The 21,387-nt window shown below is 48.5% G+C and overlaps 1 protein-coding gene across 4 annotated transcripts in view; it reads right to left on the minus strand.

Annotated features, from left to right (window-relative positions):
- MSI2 (musashi RNA binding protein 2) overlaps window positions 1–21,387 on the minus strand; it is a gene marked incomplete at its 5' end in the record, with an annotated part of 213,435 nt that overhangs the window by 118,058 nt on the left and 73,990 nt on the right. For all 4 annotated transcript variants that reach the window (XM_080629938.1, XM_080629939.1, XM_080629937.1 and 1 more), the window contains one exon: window positions 18,955–19,047. In XM_080629938.1, coding sequence (XP_080486064.1) covers window positions 18,955–19,047 — 93 coding nt within the window. The remainder of the gene's footprint in view (window positions 1–18,954; window positions 19,048–21,387) is intronic.

Genomic DNA, 21,387 nt, shown 5'->3' on the forward strand with positions numbered 1-21,387 from the left:
CCGCACATCCCATGCTCTGAACAGCCTTAGAAAAACCACTGCCAACAAACCCTCAGCTTTGGGCTCCATATGAAACGGGTTCAATGTAAGTGCAAGGGGTACTAGGAAAAGCCAGGCCTTATTTTGACAGAAGCCTCAGAGAATCATAGAATCATAGAATCGTTAGGGTTGGAAAGGACCTTAAGCTCATCCAGTTCCAACCCCCCTGCCATGGGCAGGGACACCTCACACTAAACCATGGCACCCAAGGCCTCATCCAACCTGGCCTTGAACACCGCCAGGGATGGAGCATTCACAACCTCCCTGGGCAACCCATTCCAGTGCCTCACCACCCTCACAGTAAAGAATTTCTTCCTTAGATCCAATCTAAACTTCCCCTGTTTCAGTTTGAACCCGTTAACCCTTGTCCTGTCACTGCAGTCCCTGATGAAGAGTCCATCCCCAGCATCCTTGTAGCCCCCTTCAGATACTGGAAGGCTGCTATGAGGTCTCCATGCAGCTTCTCTTCTCCAGGCTGAACAGCCCCAACTTTCTCAGCCTGTCTCCATACACTTCCAGTTAAATCCCTTATTCAGTGAGCAGGACTGTGCCACAGGAGGTCACTGAGGGCTCCCAAAGAGATGTGGCACCATCGGCAGAGATGTTCTGAGGCAAACACTCACAGCACCGAAACACCCAGCACCACCACGCATCATTCCAGACATTTAGAGACCCAAAAGATGCCGTTTCCAGCAGCTCCCTCAAAAAAAGCAGGGGTAGCATCAACTTCATGTCGTGACGGGAGGTGCTCCTCCAGCATCTCAGCACTCACACAGCAACAAACGACCTCTCCCCACCGTGTGAGAGCATCTTGCCCACTTCCCAAGCTTGCCACAGGTCCTGGCCTGGGCAGGTTCAAAACCCACCCCAACGACTGACCTGGTGGTGACATGTTTAAGCCAAGTTGTTGTTTGCTAAATGGTTATGACCTTCCCCTTCCCCTCGCTCCCCTCCCAGTCGTGAGCAATAGGAATTAAATTGATTCAGTCTATCAGTGTTCTGCATCTCAGTGATTAAATTCAGCCACTAGAAAAATGTGGTTTGTGCTGCATCTGAGGGAAAGCAGCGCTGTCACTGCAGCAGCCCAGCCTCAGGGAGGGAGGGAGGCAGTGTGTGGAGGGAAGGACCAGGAGGTAAAACACAGACCTGGTCATTGTGCTGATAGCACAGCTGTAATCCTATCTCTTAACTCTTTATTAAAGCTGGATCAGTTATTCAACGCACCATTAAAAGTGGCTTCATAGACAGGGATTCCTGGGCAGACCAAAGAGGAAGAGGAGGAGCAGCACTGCCAGGGCAGCGGAATCACATCAGTGATTTCAACCTGCAGTGTCCATGATCAGTGAGCTATCGAGTCCCAGGCAGATGTTAGAGGACTGGAGCAAGGCAGCTCCTCATCCCCAGCACAGCCTGCCTCACGCTGACACAGAGCAGCACTAGCCCTGATTTATCCGGCCTGATGGCCAGGCAGCATTCCTGGGAGACAGATGCCATGCTCCCCGGGCTAGTTCCGGCCCTCACAACCAGCTGACCATCTATTTTCAGCTGCTCAGCTGGGATTTTACTTCGGGACAACCAAGCAGAGGAGAGGAGCGTTCTTCCTCCTTCCCTTTCTTCCACATGGCAATTAGAGAGATTCAAAAGGCTGGAGGATGTAACACATCTGCAGAGCCCCCTTCTTCAGCAAACAAGCTGTAAGGAAGGAGCCAGCCCCGCCGGGGCTGCGAAGGAGGAGCTGGGCAGGCAGGGTAGCGATTAGCGTGTGTCTGTGGAAGCACTGCGCGATCCACCCATCAGGGAATGGGAGCCAGAGAGAATCCAGCGCCGTGTCCTCACCCCTGCCCTGCTCCCTGCACTGCGGAGGATCCGGCCCTCTGTGTCTCAGGAATGTAGGAAGAGAACAAACGCACACAGAGAGAAAGGAACAAGGGCCTGGTTCAACCGCAGCCTCCACAAGAGCCTGGCTTCCTGCATCTGTGGGACTGCTGGCAGGACCAGGGCTCTGACCTCCCCTGACCTCCCCACGGCATCAAAGGGCCTCATCTAAATAGGTCGCTCCCCACAGAGGGACCAAAGTTCAGAGGAAGCAGAGCTTTACCGGTGCCTAAATCATCCCCTCCCCAGCACCCTGCTGGGAAGAGAGAGGAAAAAGAGGGGGGAAAAATAACATCCAAAGTGGCAGAGACAGAAGGCCACAGAACGAGAAGAAAATGTGGCTCTTCCATACTGTGGCAGCTGAATTTTAAGCAGAACAAAGTCTAAGAATACATCTGGAAACACACATGCAAATTCTGCACGGCTAAAAATAAATGTCTCTGTGTATTACCCTCCAGAGGCAACGAGAAGTGCTAATATTAATTGAAGGTTTCTGTTTCACTTGGGGTTTTATTTTTATTCAAGAGCTGTGCTGATAAATGATTTTCTTAAATCACACAGATTAAATCATCCCGATAATTTAAAGCATTCTGCACTTACATTAATATTACTTATAGCAAACCACCAGTTTGCCCCGGGCAAGCTACGCTACCAAGGGTTTCAATCTGGTTTTGAAGGCAGTCTCCTCCGCTTTGGAAACCAGTGTCCTTCAAGTCACCTCTGCAAAACACCACATCCTCTTCGCTGGGTGTTCTCAAGGTCTAGGACTAGCACATATAAGCTGAACCAGACTCGCAAGCCAGAGCTCTTCAGCAAAGGGACTCGATGCCAATTTACATCAGCAGAAGCTGCTGCTGTGTTTTCCCCATCAGTTCCTCAGAGGAAAGCTTGCAAACTAATTCCCTCTTTACATTTGCTTATTCAAGTTCCAGCTGCATCTCCCCCTAACGTCGCATTAGGGCTTTCCTTTTAATTACTTTTTCATGTCATCTGCACATTCCTTGCAAGGTCCTCTTTCTAGGAACTTGGCGCTCGCTCCCTGGCCCTGTTCATTAAGGATGCTTGCGTCCCTCCTGCACCCTCCCCACAAGCCCCAGCACTGGGAGCCTCTGTGCTCCAGTTCCTGCCCAGGCACTGCTCAGGTTGGACATCCGGGGTTCCTATAGGCACACTGCAGGGAGCAGGAGGCACTGAGGGAATGGGAAGTGGGCCTGGGTGTGGAGCAGCTCATTTGCGAGCGTTATGCACGTGGCTTAACAACAGCTTTGCATTGCACAGACTGTGCTTGTGACTGTCATAAAACATTAAGGAGCAAAAAAACAAAGTACCTGATCGCAGGCAGTTCCTCTGCCTCACCCAATGCACTTTGGGAACACCTTTAAAGGAGAGAAAACCCCTGGGGAGGTTATCCAAGAGATGCATGGCAGAGCCACAGCAGCAGCCTGTGTGCCACATGGAGACAGGCAGCCAGAGCATGGAGCACATCCAGGCTCCTTGGGGTCCACAAGGACCCTCATCTGACCCACACCAACAAGGTGCAAGCTGTCAGTTACACTACCTCTGCCCCCCTGCCTGTCCCTGCCTCCAACCTAAGGAAACAGAAACCAGTTTAAATCCAGGTTTAAGGCAATGAACCATCCCAGAGCTCCAGAACTCCATCGGGCAGAACAAGGCTGAGTTTCACCCCAGTGACAAGGAAACAACAAACACTGACTGCCGTTAGCTGCACCTGAATACATAAAGCCCATATTGAGCTGGTGTGTGGCTAAGAGGTAGGGAGGTCACTCGTCTGGAAGAAAGCACACTCCTTTTAAGAGGGTCCAAGTTCATTTGTACTTATATAGGCTGAAAAAAAGGAACATCCTCTTTCTGTAAAGCTGTCTCATCTTTTTTGTAGCGCAACAGGCAGGCAGACATCTTTTCCCTCCATTCTGCTTAAAGATCATCTTCACTACCAAGATGAAAGGCTGGAATCAATGTCAAGCTACACAGGAGAAAGCAGTTTACTCACATAGCACGGAACAGCAGAAAAGTAAATTCACCTACAGATGTGGCTGATGAACTGCTGCAAATTCCGGCCAATATCCTTCCAGCTTAACTACACATCGCTGCAAAAGACAAGACAGATCAACTACTTGGACAGCACTTTGAAGATGTAAAGTGCCATGTAAGTGTTATTATCACTAGCAGGCTGCTGAGGATGTCTCCCGTATTCACCATCTTTTAAACAGTTTTTATTCATATTTTAAACAGTTTGGTTGAAAAAGTCCCAAAAGCAGGTAACATTTTCCAAGTAGCCTCCCCATCAGCCACAGAGCATGCAGAGTAAGTGCAGTTCCTCTGCCCATCCCACCTCAGGGACCAGGGCAGGGTGAGGGACCAAAGCTCTCACTGCCCCAGCAACCAGGGATGCTCTGCTCCCTACACAGGGCTCTGTGCCAGGAGGACTCGATCACAGCAGAGGCACACTTCCCTTACAAACCACGGAGAGCATCACACACCATTTCTCTCTCCTCACTCTGATGTTTGGCTTAAACTGGATGATTTGTTCTGCATTAATATTTCAGGAGCACTATAAGCAAATGAGTGATTCCTTCCTGGGCTGTAAGAAACCAGCACACGCTCCCGCGGCTGCTGCTGGGGCTGTGTGTGACACCGGTGCTCCACTACCACCTCCTGCTCGTGAAGGCCACATGAGTATGGAGAGGAATGAGACATGGAAAAGCACAGGCAGGTCCTTCATTCATTAGGGATGTCTTTTCCAGCACGAGTATCCCATTCACATCTCAGGTCAACCAGCGTGCCATCAGCACAGCTCTGTTCATCTCAAGGAGCTTTGCCAGTTCATATTCCCAATCAATCTGGCTGAGATCATCAATTACCTCCAATTCTCTTATTTTTAGAGCTGCTCCCTGATCACCAAAGGCCACGGCAGAGCCGTACCACGCATTAGCATTTTTACACTGCATTATTACCACAGCTAAGGCTGAACAGCCCCTGACGCAAGAGCTGGCCTGTCCTATTTCCACAACTCTAACTCCACTTCGATTTACATCAAGTAAATAGAGGTCAGAAGCAAGCCTCCAGTCCCAAAAGATGCTTTACTCAGGCTGCACCTTCTGTACATTTCACAGAGCAAATTTTTAGGTCAAGGGACAGTATATAAACCCATCCACTTAAACAGGAAAGTAGGAATGGAAAACATGACCTATGAGTCAACTGAGCACAAAGCTCTTTCCTCCAGGAACCTGCACCCTAATTACTGATGAGCAAGGTGCAGGTCTGGCATTACCCAGGTTTTCCTTTATCCTCCTCAGCCCTTTGGGGGCAGGGAGCAGCCAACATTCACTACTTATTTACTCCAGAAAGACAACCACAAAGTGCTAAAGACGCACGTGCTGGTGCCACTGAAGGTATTTAAGCCAGTGGCGCTCCAGGGGCTGGGTTCCAGCTAAGCCAGGCAGGAAGCCTCACGCCCTGTGTCGGGCAGCATGAAGCCACCCAACGTGACTGCAGTGACCCGAGCACTCCCACGTGTGACCCAGCTCGTGGCCGCGTCCCAGCCGCTCGTGTGTGTATTCCTGAGCTCCACGTTCAGCAAGGGAAGCGTTGGGGTTACAATGACCGCTCTGCCACTGCCACCAGGCAGCCTGGCGAGGTGCGTGAGCCTCCCCAGCTGACCAAAAGGAGTCAGTTGTGCTACGTGGTGCGCTCTGAAGCATCACACAGCAGGGAGGGAGAGGGCACCTTGCCTTCAGCTGTGATTCTAATGCTCAGTCTTGCTTTCCTGTTAAAAATCCAACACAGCGTTAGTCCGCCTGCAGGACAAAGAAGCTGAACTCCTCACTACAAGAAACACCCGAGCCCCCTTCTCTCTCCCCATAAGCTCTTCCTGCAAACGCAGCCTCCAGCCCCAGGACAGGCAGATCTGGGTACTCAAGGTCCAGGCAAGAGGACGCTGTCCCCTGCACACACACTGTGGTGGCACTGGGGACCCCGCAGCACAGCAGAGGAGGTGATGCTGCAGAGAGCAGCGCCATGGGGTGATGTCTGTGTTGATTCACTTGCTTTCACAATCCTGGTGTTCAATCTCTGTGGCTTTTTCCTCCTGACACGATGGGCAGCCATCACAGCCTAAAGAGCCCATCAAGTAAACGACTCCAGATCTCATAAGCAGCCAGCACAGCTCACTCCCCTCCCACATCACTGGCTATGGAGAGCTCATGTCCATTAGACAGGAGGGCTTTCCAGGCTCTAAACAGGAATAAGGCATTTCAAGTGGCCAGAGAGTAACTAAAGACAACAAAAGCTTGCTGAACTTAGCAAAGAGCAGCTCATGGAGCTGGCAGAGGCCTGAGCAGGGGCTGTCCCATGGGGTGGGCCACTGTGGTCCCACAAGTCCCCTTGGCAGCAGGCAAAGGCCTCCCCTCTTTCTCACCCCTGTTTATTCTCCCAGTTTAAGAAGCTGCTGCTGGGCTTAGAAGTGTTGCAGCTTGGTCTCTACCGGGTATTTTTGACTTTCTTAAACTCAAAATACAGTCAGAAGGTCAAATGAAATACAGCTTTCCCATAGCACTGGACTTCGTGAACTCCAGAGCATAAATCTAACTGAAGATGATGGAGGGGGGGAAGGAAACAATAACAAAAAGATTAATACATGTTACTTGCAGAATTCTTCTCTTTTTTGACTGTTTTCCAAAGGTGCAGGAGGCAGAGGTTCAAACCACCCAAAAATGTTAGGATTTGGGTCACGCTTACACAAACCTCTGCTTCAAGTTGCCTTGAACTCCAGATCAGCCTCTGCTCTGTGTTATCAGACAACATCTGAGCTTTGTTCCTTCCCTTCTGTTTTCCTTCTTGGAGGTTTATTTTTGAACGAGGACTATGGATAACAGGGCCTCTTCCATTCAGGAAAAGTAAACAAAATCCTTCCCAGGGAGGATGGGGCTGAAGGAACAAAGCCAGCCAGCCTAAACCGCACGAAGGTGAGTTTATTCGTCACCATTGGGTATCACAGCAGCACGATGACTTTGATCAAGGTCATGGCAAGGTGCTGCACACAGCCACGCTCGCCCCCCCTCCGAGCAGCCTGCACTTACAGCAGCGGTACAAAAGCCACACGATTTGTCCCACATTTTGGATGGAAAGCCAAATAAGGCCAAAATAACAAAGGGAATCAGTGCCACGTCGCAAAGCTGAACTCCTAAACTGTGGCCTCAGCACAATCACAACTCTGTCTCCCTCCTCCTCCCCCCTGAGCTCCCCTGACAGCCACAGCAGCTCAAAACATCACCTTTCCTCAGTGCTAACTTATCGAAACTCAGCTAAACCTCCCACCGCAGCAGTGCAAAGCCCTGAAAAACATCTTTCCTGGGCAAAAAGCAACCAAGTCACCCTGGAGATCCCATCAAGTCCTGAGCAGTTTCAGCACGAATACCCAAGTGCAAAAAACCACACAAGTACAAAGGATTTGATGGGATCTATAGGACTTCGGGGATAATTGGGCTTTCTTATTTGGGACAGCTAAAAGCTGTGTGCAGCTGCTGCTGCTAAGAACAAGGGCCCTGCGAGGGTTTATGTGCAAGACTCATTCTCTGGGTGCAGACATGCTCTTAAGCTCAAGAAATACCTGGGGGTGTCTCAAAACCAGAGCAGAAGCCTGGGAAATGCTGTCAGGGAGAGAATGGGCCCTGCCAGAGCTGGGTTCTGTCCAAAGCAGCCAGGGATAGGAAACTAAATGGACACGAGCGAGCCAACAGCTTCTTCAGCCTGGTGGGGATAAGAGACAGGCCTGATAAATGTTTAAGTTCCTGCTTATCAGGAAATGCTTGGCACATCATGTGAAGCCTGAAGGGGGTGTTAAAGAGAAGCACATTCAGTGTTATGGGCAAGTTAATGAGACGCTGTAACCATTATGTACGTATCATATACAGAAAACTAGGTAAGGCCCCTATGGACTGCTATATACTGCATGAAACTTTATGGACACTGTAATGCATTATTTTTAATGATTCCCTTGCCTGCTTCAGGCCCTGGAAACCAAGAAGAGCTTGCCTAGCTTCCTGGTGGGGTTTTAGCAATGACACCTTGCTTGTTGCTGGATTTCTGGGTTACCTTAATGAGAAATAATTGGGTTACTTTCCAAGATCCCACAAAGCCCATACACAACGAACAAGAACTCAAGAGAAAGTTGCTGTTGTGCTGCAGTGCTCATCGCATCCTCTCCCTCCCCAAGAGGCACCTCCTCTGCTTTAACCACTTCTCTGCAAATCTGCCCACAAACACACTTCTGGCACTTGTGCTGGTTCAAGTCTGCATTGTCATCCCCCATCCTTAGGGAGAGCCAGGCCACAGAAATAACCAGCTGCAACATCACAACGATTGCCCCTGAAGGAGATGTATATAATGAAAATTGAAAGCTGCAGGATGAACTTCTTACATACTTGTCCTTTTGGTTTATTCATCAGAAATAATTACCGGCGCTCGCGTTCAGGGGAGCACACACTTTATGATGTACATCAAAATTTAATGGATTTTTAATAATACTGTAACTACAGCAGGAGCAGGAAAAAAGGACAGACATTAAACCATATGTGCTGTGTCGGTGGGTAAATGGTGTTGAGCAAACATCAACAACACGGAACCAGTTTAGCATCAGTGATGGGGAAAAAAGGAGCTGTTAATTCCAGTATTTGAAAACAGTGGTGATCTCTAATCCTCAATGTTCAGCTTGACATCCCCCTCAGTGACAGAAGGGAAGGCACCCGTGACAGCAGCAAGCGTGTCTGAATCCAGGACCATGCAGGAGATACCCTTGGCCTCTGACAAGCACCCAAACCCCCCAACTCAGTTTCTCCCACCTTTGCAGGGGAAAGCAGCACTATGAGTGTACACCCCACGATGGTGCCACGGAATGTGCCTCCGTTTTGATTTCCCTGTGCCAATTAAAGTACTCCCAGTATTTCATAAAGCTATTGATGTTTATGCCTTAAGCATCAGCAGGAATTATTGCTCCAGCAGGAGGGACTGACACTGAGCACTCTCCTCAGAAGCCACTCTGCAGCTAACGAGTCCAGGCAAAGCATCACCGTGTCACCAATACTCGGACTGACATCTATTTATAGGCTAAGAAATTATATACGTGGTGTCCCCACCAACAGTGACACATCTTCACTGAGGCATGAGTCACCTATTCACAAGCATGTTTCCAAAAATAAATCCCATTTACCAGAATTAACTTCCACAGGCTCAGGAGAAAACTGTCTCCTTAAAAACCAAACAGAACACAACAAAACAGGCGTGTTAGAAAAGCAAACAGCAGCTCTGAAGGCTTCAGCCTCCAGGTCTCCGCGTTCCACACGATCACTCTGAGGCTGGAAGCGTTCAAGATACAACAATGAAGATGCTCCTACGTTGTCATTACAAACCCCTGCCAAGGTCACCAGCGTGCCCCTATCCAAATGGAAGTATCCAGAACATGCCTGGCGACTCCCGCTTTGCAGAAATAGTAAGTCTATTGCAGTTATTAGAGAGAAGAGACAGAGCGAGAGCCAAGTCATCCCCGAAAATGTAGTGTTAAATAGAGGGTTCAAACCACAAAGCTGTTGATGGGGAATGTTAGAAACGTCAGCGTGGCTGAAAGACATTTGCCAGTGGGGAATGTCAAGTAGCGCGCTACTGTTCAACAGATGCAGTACAAAATCATAAGGGTACTTGGGTAATGGGCTCAACATTACAGTTGTTGATACAAATTATATCCAGAAAGCAAAGAAATAAATGGCTAAATAAATAAATAATGCAAAAATGGAACAAGTTCAAACTTCTTTTATAGTAATAGTCTCCAGTTGAGCATAATCACCAAAGCTATAGTGATAAGATTGCCAAAACTAGACAAACATCTGTGAGATGAATTCATCTCCGAGGGGAAGCCAACAGCTTGTTATCATTAAAGAGGCAATGCTCTCTCTGCGTTTGAACTGCAGGCCGCCTTGTTACGGCGTTTGCTGAGGCAATTGCACCAGATGTTGGCAGCTATCTTCAGATGGATGACAAGCACCTGCTGTTGGGGAAATTAAATGCTCGTCGGCCTCCTATCCTTCAGGGGAGGGTGGGCCGGGAGGCGAAGAGGGGGAGTGCTGACGGCTGACCCTCTGAAATAAACCTATTTATGCAAAGTGACAGTAAGTGCTGGTTTGCCAAGCAGGGAAACAGAGTGGAAATTCATTGGATCTCTTCCATTGCCCCTGGTGAAATCTGCTCCCACCCTCCCAGGCCTGACAATTAACATGGCACCGATCTGAACTCGCTAAACCACTCATCACAGTAATAGAGTCAACACAGGGACCTTCTCCCGAAAAGTCAGCGCTTTGCACAGCAGGTCCCGCAAAGCGGAGCATCGCCACGGCTTTACCACGCACCCCTTCCTCCAGCACCAGCCTTACAATGAAGATACTCAGTGGAACCCTGCACACATGTGTGTTGGCTGAGATTTAGCATCCACGTCCTGGAGCAGCGGTGCAAACATAACCTCGGCTCCACAACCAGCCAGTGGTACGGGAAGGTGCATCACTGGCTCCTTTGGACCAACCTGCCTCATTGGAGCCTCAGCAAAGGTCACGATGGGCACTGCAACTCACTTTAAGTAAGAGAACACACAGCAGCTTTTCCCTGATAGATTTGCCACTGAAAAGAAAAACTGCAAAAGGTGAACTCCTTTTATATGAGCAATCTTTACAATACATCCAGTACTTCTTCAAACCTCCACGGCTATGACATTACAGCAAAGAGGCATATCCTGTGATATATTCCGCTGGCAGGACCCATCAGAGCCCAGATCACTATTTCAACAACATTTAGCCCTGGACAATAAGTTGAAAGCACCACTGTTAATTCCTACTGACCCCCAACCCCTTCTGAATGCCCCTGCCAGAGACAACATTTGACGGATCTAAACTAGCCACATGCATTTTAGGTATCCTTCAGATTAAGAGGCAGTTAATCCCCATTCTGCTTAGATTATCTTAATTGGCTCTTCATTTGAGCTACTTTGCCCTTGTCCCCATTTCTGAAGTTATCTATATAAATGCATATCCTGCGCCACATGCCTCTTTCTATATAAATACATACACTACACCACAACTCCCCCCATCTCTCCCTCCCTGGGCTGGCACATCACCCACCACCGGACGGTTACTGACAGGACTGATGCTGACCATGCTGCCACGCTTGGCTGCTGTTCCACTGCACCAAAACACACACATTTTTCACCAGAAACTGGTTTTCTAGGGAAAAAATGTTCCCAGGCACATTTCTTCCCCAGAAAAAGAAACACTAAGCTCTCCTAAGAGAGATACACATGTGGAAGAGGGATGTCAATGAACTGCATAGTCTACCTCTGCAGAAGTAGCATGAGTTTAATTAAGCTGGTTGTACCTCACTGTTGTATGTGTGAGCAAAGCTGGGTTATTGCACCCCTAGCACTGCCTGAAAACTCTCTTGTGGAGTTTTAGCACCTGCATGGAAAACCATAGGGATAAATAATAAGACCAAGCACACAACCAAAACAAGAACCACCAGGTCCCACCCTGCACTGCACCAGCTCAGCGGGTGATGGGTACCCCAGTACCACTCACTTTCACATGGAAGAGATGTTACACCTCCTTCCAGCAACCTGTGCCCTTTTTCCACATTTGGAACAACTGATCTGAAGCTCCTCCATGGATACATTTAAAATCCCTTTTCTTAAGGGCCCAGAATCAGAGCAAAAAACCCTCCCGTTTCACAGCCTGTCACTCAATACTGGTGTGTTCATTATGGAGCACGATGACAATGATCAAACACACTCTCCAAGTGATTAAGCTTTAAGGAGTTCACTTTACCTGGTGAGCCTACCCCAAATTTGTGAGCAACCCAGTGCAAGCTCCAATTGCTCCCCACAAAGTTTTAAATAACCACTGCTATTTTTTCCTTAGAGAACCAATGTTAAAACCTGAGTTTGGCACCCTCAGCTGGAGCTACCCAAGGAACACAAGCTCTGGATGCAGGTTAGCATCTGATGGATGTCAGGAGCAGTGCCTGCACTTGTAAAGAACCTCCTGGAGAGTCCAGGAGCTTGCACCTCAAGTGTCAAAGTGGAATCTGATGCAATTTTGCAGCATATATTGGAAATATAGAGTCTTAGAATGGTTTGGGTTGGAAGGAACCTGAAAGCTCATTTAGTTGTCTTAAAATCAGTGCATTTTAAGCAAAGGATGCAGGCCCTGCTGTTAGGGCTCCTTGGTGCCGGGTTCCTTTTAGCAGCCAGGTCTAGGGGAAGGTGTCCCTGCTCATGGCAGTGGGGTGGAACTGGATGAGCTTTGGGGTTCTTTCCAACTCAAACCAGGCTGTGATCCCGTGACCTGAACCAGCCCGGGTGCTGCCACCATGGCCACGGACACAACCAGAATGACTGTGCTCGTCTGCATTGAGTCCACACTGACAAAGTGTGTCCCAAGCGTTGGCCTATCTGCACTTCCCATGCCCTGCAGAGCTCACTATGTAGGAAACGCAAGGAAACGTAAGGCAAGATAAAGCAGCTTGCCCAAAGTCAGACAGCAAGTGGGTGGCATGTAGGAAACAGAAGGCAGATGCTCGGGGGCTTGCCACCATTACCTCACCTCACACGGTTACAGCGCTGCAGCACAGCAGCTTCCTCCCATTTCATTTAACCAGAGCAGAAAGGGAACTAAAACTGTGCTTCAAACCAGTGCCGAGCCCCGATAGAGCCTCCGTGCCCACAAACCCTGCACAGCATTTCCTCGTCTATAAAGTGCAGGTAGAAACCAAGGCCTAATTTGTACCAAAACCACTTCCACAACACGTGCGCCTTATTGCAGATCACTGAAAAAGTGACTCCTGCGCCCGACCGTGCACTGATGGAACGCAAACACCGACCTCTCTTTGAGCAATGATCGAGTTTCTCAGTCTGCTTAAAATCTGAGAGGCAACCAGGTGCGGGACGGAGGAGGAATAATCAAAGTGCTTTAGGCCATGAGGGACCCCTGCATCTCAGATGCCTCTGTCACATTTAAAGGAACATTCATTATCCTTTGGAATATCATGGACATAACATTCTAATAAGGCAATCTGGACGTAGTGGCACTTTAAAGCACAAGCAAAGGGCAGAGCAGGAGTGTGAGCAAGGCTGGATCCTGTTCTGTGCCACTGTAACAGAACAGGACCCCCAAACCCTGGTTTTCATCACCCCAAACTCATCAGATGCTGCAAACGATGACGTGTTTGCCTATTGCTCGCTGTTTTGAGGAGGTGCAGGGATTCAGATGGAGCAGCTTCTCCCAAGGTACATAATGTAGATAGAAAAAAGAATATAATGAGCAATAAGGTACTCCACACCAGGTCTTGAGCTCCGAGTCACTCTGCAAGGGAACACTGAGGTTAGCAGCAGTTAAAACAATGCCAACACATTCTCTCTATTACTGCACATCACAAATGTTTTGGGAACTCTGGCTATTACAGACTGGAACATAACTTAAGAGTCCAGATCTGTCCATTTCCGAAGATGTCACCAATTCATCCATACTGAACCTGCTGGAAAACGTGAAAGGCTAACAACTTGTCAGACCAAACCCCAACTCTCCTGCAAAGCAAATACTTCAAGAATAGACCATCCGTGTATCCTATTGACCATTAAATCTACATATCAATGTCCACCAGACCTAACAATACAATTCAAACTGGATGCCAAAGCTAAATTAACTGAGCTTTCACTTTCAGACAAGCAGAATTCCTGACTCTGGCCTCAGCCCCAGCTCACAGAGACTTCCAAATCCCCCCAAAATGAACCCATGGCGAGAAAACCACCTTTTCTCATGCTAACAACTCTATTGTAATAACATCTTCAGAGGCCACCTCAAGGTCTCAGGGAAAAGTAAACCACTGGAGTGGTTAATGCTGGGAGGGCACATTAACTCCTTCACACCCAGGCAGCTCTGCCAAACAAGGAGTTCTCTCTCCCATGTTTTCACAGCTGTCAGAGGAAAGCACGTAGGAAGCACGTTATGTAAAACCACCCCATTGGGCTCAACTCCTCCGCCCGGATCACACCTTCCCCTTCCCAGCACATGGAGAAAGCAGAGGGACCCAATTACAGCAGATTTCAGTGGTTAAACTGGTCCCTATTTACACTGCTGTCTGTGTTACAGTGCGTCGGGATGGACAAGCAAAGGAGAAACTCTCATTCTCACACTTTGTGTCCACAAGCTCCTCGCTGCTTCCAGCTTTAGCTTCCTGAGCAGAGCCTGGAGCAAAGAAGTGACTCTCCTCTCAGTTGCTCAACTGCCACTAAACAGCAAGTCCTGGCTATAGAAGGGAGAGGTGAGAAAACAACAAGCTTCAGAAGCTCAACAGTTTCACAGCAGACCCCCCCCTTCATCAGAAGCAAGATGCTGTTATTCCACTGGCCTGCTTTGCGTCTCACAGGAAATAACAAGTGTCTGCACAAACCCCTTCAGATCCAGAGAGGTAATTGTGAAATCCTGCCTTGCTTCAAAATTCCCAAACCTTAAAAGCCGTTCTTGAGGAAGCAACATACTCCAAGCAGAGTCGAAACACGCCTGCAAGTTGTCTGGGGGCCTCGTGGCAAGCCAGAACAGAACACAGGATTCATGCACAGCGCTTGGTCCCAGTTCCATCTGAAAATCCCAAGTAAAAAGCAGATGCCACAGCCCCCTTCCCCAAAAACTGCTTGAGGATTGCTGTGAAGGAGCAAATGTAGAGCAAATGGTCCTGCTTGAGAGTTTTCGGAGGAGGGAAGCAGCTGGAAGCACCAGCAGCAGCACTGCTCTTGCAGCACTTAGAAATAACAGTATGGAAAAATACTGTTTACGCACAGAACTATTTCCACATCTCATCTACAAATCACCCTTCTTGTTCAAGGGTATCAATCTGAACGGGTTCTCTCCCACACAACAAAACAGCATTTTTTCTACACCACCACTCATACACGGGCTGATCTAATAGCTCAAGACAACTGAAACGTACCTTTAACACAACCCTGCTCCCATCGTGCTGGAAGCAGCGGCTGGAAGGACACAGTGGCCTTTTCATTCAGAGGGCTGTTCCCACCAAGGCTCATTACAGCATTCCAGCAAGAAGAATTTGACTTGGAACTGGTTTGTGGTAATTGGGTCCAAACGTTGTACCTGGAGCCCAACCACATGGACACATCCATTAACAGCCACACGCGACCGTTTGGGTCCATGGGCTCATCCCATGGTCCCACCAATCTACCTTGATCCCAGCCTTCACCTCTCTGATGAGGACAAAGGGGGTGCTGGCAGCTGGGGCACCGAAAGGGTTAAAATCCCATGTCAAACAGCAAGTCCTGGCTCCAGACCAGAAGGGACATGGGAACCAGGGCAGCTGAGTTATAAAGGCCTTATTGTAGCAGCCCACTGGATTGGAAATGACTTGTAGGCCTAATGAAACAAAACTTTGGCAGTAAAACAGAATGAAAGGAATGAGACAATAAAAGAGAGGAACAAAGGGAGCAGAGTTGTTTCAGCTTAGGAAAATAAGCTCACTTTGTTGTTGGGAAAAGCCAAAGCCGATTAGGATAAACCAATGACTAGGCATAAGTCTTCCAAACTAATTACACAGTTCGCCATGTGAAGTATAATTGCAAGTCGCAAACTAAGGACTGCACAACTTTCACAGGAGCTCTCTAAAGGGAGCATTAGCCAGTAAAAACGGACCCTAAGAATGCCCTCATCATCAGTTCCTTCCAGTTGAAAAGGTGCAGAACACTCACGTCCCGAGAAGTGCAATTCCTTAGTGGCTGGGGGCTTTCTTCTGGTGGGCACAGCCAGAGTGAGGCTTTCAGAGGCTCTTGCTTCTTTTTCCCCTTTTATTTAAATGACACCAGAAGCCTGAAATGCTCCAGCTCGTCCTGATCTCCTCCAGCACCATTTTGCTTACAACTCCAGAAAGCCACAGACCTGCTGATGGCTTCAGGCAGAACCTGGGGCCTCTCCAAAGGGGAGGGAAGCGCAGCCCCACTGAGCTTCTCTTTGGATCTCCTCACTTCCAGCACTTCCTCATTTACAACCTCGTCTTAACAGCCAGCTTTTCACTCAGCACAAGGGCAGTGCTGCAGATGGGTGATGTTGCCGATGAATTATTTTGTTTGCCAGAATGTTTGAACCATCTTTGAGTGAAATAGCAGAGCATCACAGAAACAACTGCATTCGACTACCGGGATCAGGTACCAGGACAGTCAAGGCCAGGCTGGATGGGGCTTGGAGCAAGCTGCTCTAGTGGAGGTGTCCCTGCCCGTGGCAGGGGTTGGAACTGGATGAGCTTTGAGGTCCCTTCAGGCACAAACCATTCCACGATTCTATGATTCCCCAGTTTTCCTCCATAGCTTACAGCAGCCAGGGATGCCCATCTTCCTGAAATCAAAGCTGGGACTCCTGCAGATCCTGGGCTTTACAGGAAGAAATAAATAATCGCTATCAGGAATTTCACAATCAAAGTCTCAGGAGTTTTCATCACGACGTATTTTGGTGCTCTCACAGGAGGCGTTTTCAGTGGTGCAGTCAGGGAAGAAGGTTCATTAAAGCACTTTTTATTGGAGGAAAAAAAGATCCTGCCATTTACTTTCCAAAAAGCTGCAGTTTTCAATTCAACACTTGACGTCCTTTCCTGCCAGCTCCAGTTAAAGGAGCGAGCCCCAAAGCTGGGAGCTGTTCTAAACACGTCGTGTATGCTGAGAGCTGCATCCAGTTACCAAAACAACCTCCCTGGCTGCAAAGCTCTTCTCTGCAGCAAGTACAAACAGGATTTCAAGAATCGCAGCAGTAGGTAAGCAATTTTTTCCACACCAATAAATAAGCTCAGCATTTCAAAGAGCAAGTCACCTGAGATGCTCTTATCAAACATGGGCGGCTCCTCTGCACCTTAGCTAATGCAATTTGCTTTATTTTAAGGAGGTGCTAAGCAAATGCAAACCCTGCTAATTCATCACCATGCGCTGTCTGCATTGCAATGGCTTGACTGGAGAGCGAAGCTTGTCCCTTAAGCAGTGCATGGATGGGTCACCAACACCTGCCACAAAGAGCTTGCAATCTGAGCAAGGGAGTCAAGGAAAGGTGAGGAAGCAAATGGAGAAGGAAGCAGCTCCCAGAAGGTCCCATAGGACCAGTTCTGGGTCATTATAGCTGAATGCAACATCACACCCACCACAGCACATAAATGAGTCTTCTAATTCAGCTGGACCACAGGTTCCTCAGGTCATTAACCATCAGCTCTGCATCTCCTCACTACCAGAGCCTTGGGGAGAAGCACCTGAAAGACCCCACAATCCAAACTGTCTCAGTTGATGAACAGCAAAGCACAGCAGAGAGAACCCAAATGCCTGTATGCAAGGTCAAGACGCAGTGACAGGGCCAAGAAGCCTCTCCTCAAAACATCACCAACCTCATCCTCCTCACAAGCTAGAATAGGGATCCATCAAACAGGGATCCACCTGGAAAATGTCACCTGGTATCACAGGGACCGAGCCCTGCGAGCCTGAGTCCTACAGGAGCTGGTCTCTAAGGACTGGACCACGCAGCACATAACCGCCAGAGGAACAGGTTCCAGCCTCCATCACACCTTGTGCAGTTATTTTCAGCACCTTAATTTAAGCCTTCAAATTAAGACACTTGAAAAAAACACTTGGTTTTCCAAAAGCATTGCCTTTGGAAAGGAAACCCCCTTTCAAGCCACCTCAAGAAAGGCAGGACTGAAGTGCCCCGAATCACTAGTCACTCCTGAAAAACACAGCCTTGTTGTCTGCATGCTCAGGGACTGTAAAACTGCAAGCATGAAACTACCAGATGGTGAAATTAAAAAGACTGTATTAAGGCAGCATCCAGACAATATGCAAAGCACTTCCATTGAAACTATTATTAACTTCAAAAATACAGGTTAGAAGAGTTCTGCAATTAGAAGTAACTACAGAAGAAACATCCAAAAGCTCGTGTAATCCTTTAATAAAAGGCTCAGCAGGCTGTAAACATCCTGCCAGAATCGAAGATTATTATTGCAAATAACATGAAAGGTTTGCAAAACAACCATCAATCCAGCACAGGGATCATTTATAAACTCACCCCCTCAGCCCTCAACAAAGCACTGCCCGACCAAGGCTTTTGGGGCAGATAAGAGAAACATAAATGAACTACAAGGAATGGGAGCTGCTTTGCTTTGGGATATCCTGTTGCGTCTTCATGTGATCGCGCACCCAAACCATCAGCTGGTGTACTTGAGAGAGAGGAATCGAGCTGTACAGAGCCCCGCAGGCAGTGGGGCTGACAGGAGTCTCCATGGAAGGTGATACCACGAACTGCTCTTGGAGCAGATGGCTCTACAAGCTCTTCATCGCCTTGCTGGACTCCTGACCAAGCATCCCAAAGCCTTCGGGTCCAGGAAGCTCCATGGAAGCTGATGGCACTAAGCCCCAGTCACAGCCCTGGGTCTGAGCTGCTCCATCACAGACAGGACTATTCTGGCAAGGGCCAGGATTCCTGCTGTGCACACACTTTCTTCTAAATGATGTCAGGATTCTACATAAATTTCCTCAGGATGTTGCGTGAGGATGTTTAAATAAGAAATGAAATGGATATTCTAGTGGCTTCCACATTACTGCCTATTCACTGGCTCCTCCAGGCATTTTCACCACCTAATGAGCTCCCTCCAACAGGTCTATCTGCTCCTTTTGCCCCTGCAGTCAGGGCTAAACAGAAGGCTGATTTACACACACACAGATTCACCTCCCAGTGACCCTCTTTAATGAAACAGCATTGCAATGCTGTACACATGCACCAAACAGAACAGGGATTCCAGAGGCTACAAGAAATTGCTCTGCAAGGCACCAAGCGTGGCCTCCTCCGAGCACAGAGCTCCCTGCACTTGTGTTTTCAAGACACACTTCAGAAAGAAAGGAGGAAGAAAGCCAAGGACAGGAATTCAAACCATGCCACGCGCACTGGGGCAGGACCTTACCTTGCCAAACTGCTCGAAGTATTGCTTTACGTCCTCCACTACCGTGTTAGCCGATAATCCACCTACAAATATTTTCTTTGTTCTTGTGACCATCTGTAAGAAACGACAAGACAAGCACATGGTTTAACCGGGTTATTTCAAACAGTACGTGCAGAACAGACACAGTCTTCAGATACCATCCCTAAGCCACTTAATGGGAATATTCCTTTACAGAGCAGTTCAGATTCTATTTGATTAGATACTTTTCCCCACTCTGTCTTGCTTGGGTTTTACCCGAGGCACGGCTGAGCACGGCCCCTCAATAACAACTGTAGCCCCTGGATATTTTGTTTTAATAAGTGGGTTTTATTGTGCTTCTCAATGCAAAGAGGAGTGAAGGAGGCCAAGTGTGGTATCCTCATAGCTGCTGTCTCAAAGACAACGAGCCATTTCCCCTCCTAAAGGCAGAGTGCATGCTCCTTGGTAGGCAAAAGGTGATTAGATCGAATTGAAGAGTTGTGTTATTCAGTTTCCATGGGTCAGTTTACAAAGAACTTGCACAGTTACTTTAGAAACAACCAGACTAAGGAAGATGGTGAGAGCTGCTGATCCAGTGCTCCTCCAGCTGCCACAAACCACCTTCCACCCAAAATGTTTATGTATCACTGTCCATTAGGGCTGGATCAGGCCCATCAGAAACTCCTTTGTGTTTCCCAAGACCCCAGCTGAGCACCCAGCTCCTCCTGCTGACCCACCATGCTCTGATGGGGTTGGCATCGTCCCTGTACACTTGGACAGAGGGGAAATGCCCCAGCTTAGAGCAGGCAGTGACCTTACAACTGGAGACAGCTCACTAGCAGCCTACCCCACCACACACAGATGTTCTGAACACAACACTGACTGCTAACTCAGGAAGCCAACACTCACATCAATAACAAATTCACGCAGTAAAGCACCTGAGTTTGGTTTCTGGATGACAGAAGCCAACTTACACAGACCGGAGGCAAGAAATGCCCCCTAACTCCAGCACCAGGACTTGCCTGGTTACACAATAGCCAGCAGATGCAGAAGCAATGCAAAGGGAGCACCACAGGGCAGATGGCCGGGCACACATCAGACCCACTGTGAGCAGTGGGGCTCCCCAAACTGCCCCCCAGGCTCTGTGACACATGGTGCTGTGCAGCACAGGCACAGAACTGAGCCATCCCCCCAAAACCTAGCAGGAGCCCCAAATACTCTGAGCGCAGAGCACATTAAACATCACATCGCTGCTGCTCAAATGAAGCGGGGTGGGTATTTCCCCTCCATCAGCCCCTAACGTACTTCACAGAGCTTCGGTTGAGGTTTTTTTCCTAAGTTAGGAAGAAAAGAGAAAAAACCCAGTGTAAAAATTCAATTATTTTCCCTGGCCGCAATCTGGGCTCCCAAATTGAAGCCCAAGCATATATTTTTCTGTAGAAAATTGTCATTTACAAATAAAGAATTGGCTAAAGCCGACTTGTAACTAAAGGATTTTGCAGGGCTGTCAAGAGCCCTCTGCCTGCCAGCATCTGATTTAAGATCAGGCCAAGCTTCTGTTGTCATACAAAAGGGGGAGGAAAGCAATTATTCTAAAGCAATATTTGAAATTATCATCATTTTTATATTTGACCAAGAAAGAAAGGCAGAAAAGAGCTCCTTCTTTTAGAGGCAAGATTGAAGGTTAAGGAAGAAAGGAAAAAAAACCCTACTTTGTTTCAATAGCTTCAGTCAAAGGAAATATTGGCAATGACAAGCAGATTCACAATATTTTAATGCCTTGAGATGTGTTGCGGGATGGGAAATGGGTTCAGAAATCAGCTCTTTGGTACAAAAGTGAAGCACAAAATTAAGCCTGCTTTTACAATCTGCCTGTTCCTGAAGAGACGGTTCGACTGCCTTGGTACACGTCTTCCCCTCAGCAAAGGAACACAAGGAACGTGTAGCCTGGGCAATTCTCCCATCCTGACATGCCTCAACAGGAAGGTTCATTGCCTTCCCTTCACCCACAGCACAAGGTAACAACACGCCCCAGCCCCACCATGGGCTCAGCCCCATCAGACTCAACCACAGAGTCCTCTTCTCACCCCCAACCCAACAATCAGCCCAGGAGACATGGCCAAGACACACGCATGGGGTTGGAAACCAGCTTTCTACCCCTATGGATCTGGATCTCACCACGGTGCCATGGGGCTGCCCACAGCCAGCGGTGAGACCAGCACCGTGCTCAGCTCGGATGGAGCCCAGGGCACCCAGGACAGCCTCAGCCAAGCAGAGGAGCTGCTGTTTGTGCTGGAAGCCCCCCGTGCTGTCTCCAACACCAATGCCAGGTAACTGCTGCACGCTGCTGACTTGTCCGTGCTGGTACAGCCTCATCGCTCTGCAGTTATTAGATGACTGCAGCGGGACTGGGACCAACTGGAAACAAAGCCTCCA

Source organism: Psittacula echo, assembly GCF_963264785.1.
Source record: "Psittacula echo genome assembly, chromosome: 15".
NCBI lineage: Eukaryota > Metazoa > Chordata > Aves > Psittaciformes > Psittacidae > Psittacula > Psittacula echo.